This window comes from Quercus suber, unplaced genomic scaffold (assembly GCF_002906115.3).
Source record: "Quercus suber isolate HL8 unplaced genomic scaffold, Cork oak 2.0 scaffold_1026, whole genome shotgun sequence".
Lineage (NCBI taxonomy): Eukaryota > Viridiplantae > Streptophyta > Magnoliopsida > Fagales > Fagaceae > Quercus > Quercus suber.
Window position 1 is genome coordinate 33297 of NW_027070437.1, and position 3750 is coordinate 37046.

The 3750-nt window shown below is 48.3% G+C and overlaps 1 protein-coding gene across 1 annotated transcript; it reads right to left on the reverse strand.

Annotated features, from left to right (window-relative positions):
• Positions 1–824: 824 nt before the first annotated feature.
• LOC136065568 (uncharacterized) lies at positions 825–1613 on the reverse strand. Its single transcript, XM_065768944.1, has one exon. It carries the CDS (start codon positions 1611–1613, stop codon positions 825–827), a length of 789 nt encoding a protein of 262 aa, XP_065625016.1.
• Between the last annotated feature and the right edge of the window lie 2137 nt (positions 1614–3750).

The following is a 3750-nucleotide window of genomic DNA, read 5'->3' on the forward strand; positions in this document are numbered from 1 at the left end:
GTTGGACACCTCTAATTGTAGCAAGTTGCAATTTTTTTTTTTTTTTTTTTTTAATTATCTCTCTCATCCCTCTCTGTTTTTGTTGTTCTATCTCATTGAATCGACCAGCTGGTCTATCTTTGCATTGGGAACGGATCTTTGGGGCATGCCCTATTCAAATCCGTGAAGTCTACGCATACTCGCCATTTCCCACTCTTCTTCTTCACCACCACAGTATTTGCCAGCCATTCGGGATAAAAAACTTCTTTGATAGCCCCGGCCACTTTGAGTTTCGCTACTTCGTCTCTTATTGCATCAGCATGCTCCTTGGATGGGCGCCGAATGGGCTGTTTCTGGGGGTGATCAGTGGACTCACCTTCAAGTGGTGGCATATAAACTCCGGGTCTACCCTGGGGCCTCGTAGGGATTCCAGGCAAATACATCGAGATTTCGCTTAAGGAACTCTATCAGCTCTTCCTTCTCTTGAGAGTGCAGCTGAGATCCGACTTCAAAGGGCAATCCCCGAAACTGTAGTTGCTATGAATCCCTCCCGGCTGCGTCCGAGGACTCGGCTGGGGGTCTTACGCTGAATGGCACCTATCAAGCACTGACGAGCAACAGACTGGTCCCCTCGGATCTCACGTATCTGCCCTTCTGACGGATATTTGACCTTTTGGTGCAAAGTGGAGGGCACAGCCCCCAGTGCGTGGATCCAGGCCTACCCACGAGTGCCGTGTAGGGCGAATATGCATCCACAACTATGAAATCTAACTCCACCACCTCGGTGCCAGACTGCACTGGTAAGCGTATCCGGCCTTTCGGAACGACAGGCCTTCCTTCAAAGCTCAAGAGGGGGAATCGTACGGCGTCAGGTCCTGGGGCTTTAGGCCTAGTCCTTGTAGAGGTGGATACATTACCTCCACAGCACTGCCTTGGTCCACCATCACCCTCTTTACATCGTACCCTCCTATCCTGAGGGTGATAACTAGTGCATCATCATGGGGTTGGGTAGTGCCAATCATGTCTTCGTCCGAGAATCCTATGACTAACGGGGCGCCAGACTTAGTTCTCTTAGGCCCTCGGCTTGACTCCCCTGCGGGTGGTCGACCTACCGACATAACTTTCAATGGCCAGGATCCTGTTCTTCCTGGCGCAGCGAGGATGACGTTTATAGTCCCTAGCGGCGGCTTTGGGAGGTTATCTCTGCGTGGCCCCGATCCCGTTTGCTCTCGGCCACTGGAGGGGTGCAGGAGGTGTTTCAATTTACCATCGCGGACCAGTTGGTCCAGGTAATCCCACAGGCTCCTACAATCCTCCGTGGTGTGCCCATGGTCTTGATGGTACTGACAGTAGAGATTATAGTTGCGTTTCTCGGGGTTTCCTATCATCTTATTCGGCCACCTGAAGAACGATTCATTCTTGATCTTTTCCAGGACCTGGTGTACTGGCTCTTTGAACACGGCGTTGACCGGCTGAGGATTCATCGATCCCAATTGCCCGGCAAAATCCCTTCGCGGTTTATTGTAATTGTAGCGGTCCGACCGCGAATCCCTCTCTCTGAGAGATAACCTTGTCTTTTCCCTGCCCTGCTGCTGATCTTCTTCACCCCTCTTATACTTCTCTATGCGGTCCATTAACTGACGCACGTTTGCAACCGGTTTGCCAGATAGAGACGCCCTCAAACCGTGATCAGTAGGAGGCCGAGCTTGAATGTGCTGAGGGCCATTGCATCATTACCTTCCACCTCATTGAACATTTCCCAGTACCTATCTGAGTATGCCTTCAAGGATTCACCTTCCCGCATGAATAAGGATAGCAGGGAAGAAACAGGTCTGACCGCTCTTCGGCATGTAACAAAACGGGAACCGAATGCCTGAGTGAGTTCTTTGAAGGAGTTGATGGAGCCTGCCTTCAACCGTCAAACCACCTCATGGCCACAGGCCTAGACTGGAAGGGAAAACCTTGCACATCAGGGCTTCGTCTCTGGCGTAGACAGCCATCCTTTGGTTAAAATGACTCACATGCTCCACGGGGTCAGTCTTACCATTATAGATGGTGAACGTTGGTTGGTTAAAACGCCGAGGGAGTCTAGCCCCCTCTTCCTGCGCGTGAAAGGCGACTCAGATATCTGGTTCAAAGCCCTGTTCATGGCATCGTTCTCCATGTCCTCGTGTGATGGACTTCTACGTTGTCTCTTACGATGGGATTCCTCCTCACAAGTGTAGGACTCGCTGGCTGGTGTTTTGGATTTGTGCTGATAAGAGACATCTCGCTCATCATCAAGATCATCCTCAGAATACGAGGAAGCCCGTTTCCTCTTTGCATGGCGCAGCTCTCTCTTTAGTTTTTCTATTTCCAGTTGCAAGTCGCGGTTCTCCTTTGCATGGGACATGTGACTTCCGCTCTGCGATTGGCCCTGGCTAAGGCGCACTGTGTGTACGCTACCCTCACGATTTTGCCTTCCCTCCAGGTTGGCGAAATGGTCCATGTGTTGGGATGCCCTGGATTCTGCTTGCTGTTCACCTTGTCCGCCATCATCAACTGTTGTTTTCACTCTTGCACAAGCTCTTTCCCACAGACGGCGCCAATTGTAGGGTCAGTTTTTGCGGCCCAAGCCCAAGGAGGTATGGATTTGGAACCCTCTGAGCCCAAAACAATAAATTTTGTAGAGAGTGGGCGAAAGGGCTAGGCAAATAATGAAAATTACAGTATTAAACAGCAACACCAATGAGAGAAGTTGAATTAATGTGCTCTCGGACTAATGAGTACTCTGTCCGAAGAGAAGTTGTTCATTGATAATCAAGGGTTACAATTGCTGGAGCTACAACCATGTAAGGTACCCTTTCTCTCTCCTGTTTTTCGATCCCTCTATCAGAGGTACCCTTCCTTATATAGCATTGCCTTCTTACATCTCCTCCGTCCATTTGTTCGTCATCCAGGCACCCACTTGAGTACATGTCCCATCACCCCACTTTTAGCCTTATGCGAGTGGCGGTAGCTGAGAAAGCACTGTTCAGGGGTCCTATCCACATAAATGCGGCCAGGAAGGTAGGTGCAGTGCATTAAATGCGGTGGTTGAAGTATGCTCCTTGATATTTCTCTGTTGTCGTTATCTCTATGTGTGTCCGAGGTCCTTCTCCCCCTTGACACTTGTCAAATAGATCACTTGAACCTCCCATACTCGTGTTTGATCAAACCTCTTCGGATCCGAGGACGCATGACTACTCGGACATATGAGTATCTCCTCGGATGGTATACGTGCTCATCCCCAGGCGTCCCCCATTGGCGTGGGCTTCCGACTGAAGGCCTTATCTCCTCGGATGAAGAGTGTTCCTCATTCAGGGCCTCGGGCCCAATAAGTTGGGCTGGGTTTTTCTCCCCCACAAATTATATTAAACAAAACTAGCATTTAGCTTTTGTCACATATTTAGCTTAAAAATTCACCATAAACTATATTTTCATAATAAACAGTATGCAAATAAATTATCGAAAACCACTGAATAACCAAATACACTTTATTTGATTATAAACAGTTTTTATAGTCACAGCGTACATCTCTAATTTTACCAATTTTAGCTAGAAAATAAGTAAATATGATTTTTAGCAACTATCTATTCTACATGCACACTACAGTCGTGATTAGTGAATATTAGGAACGATTTCATTGTGTACATACCTCTTGAAGAAAGATTTTTTGATTGGATTCTCTGGCCGCTCGCCGAATCTTCCACTTGTCTTGATAGTGTCTGAGCTTCATCATCGACATAGCAG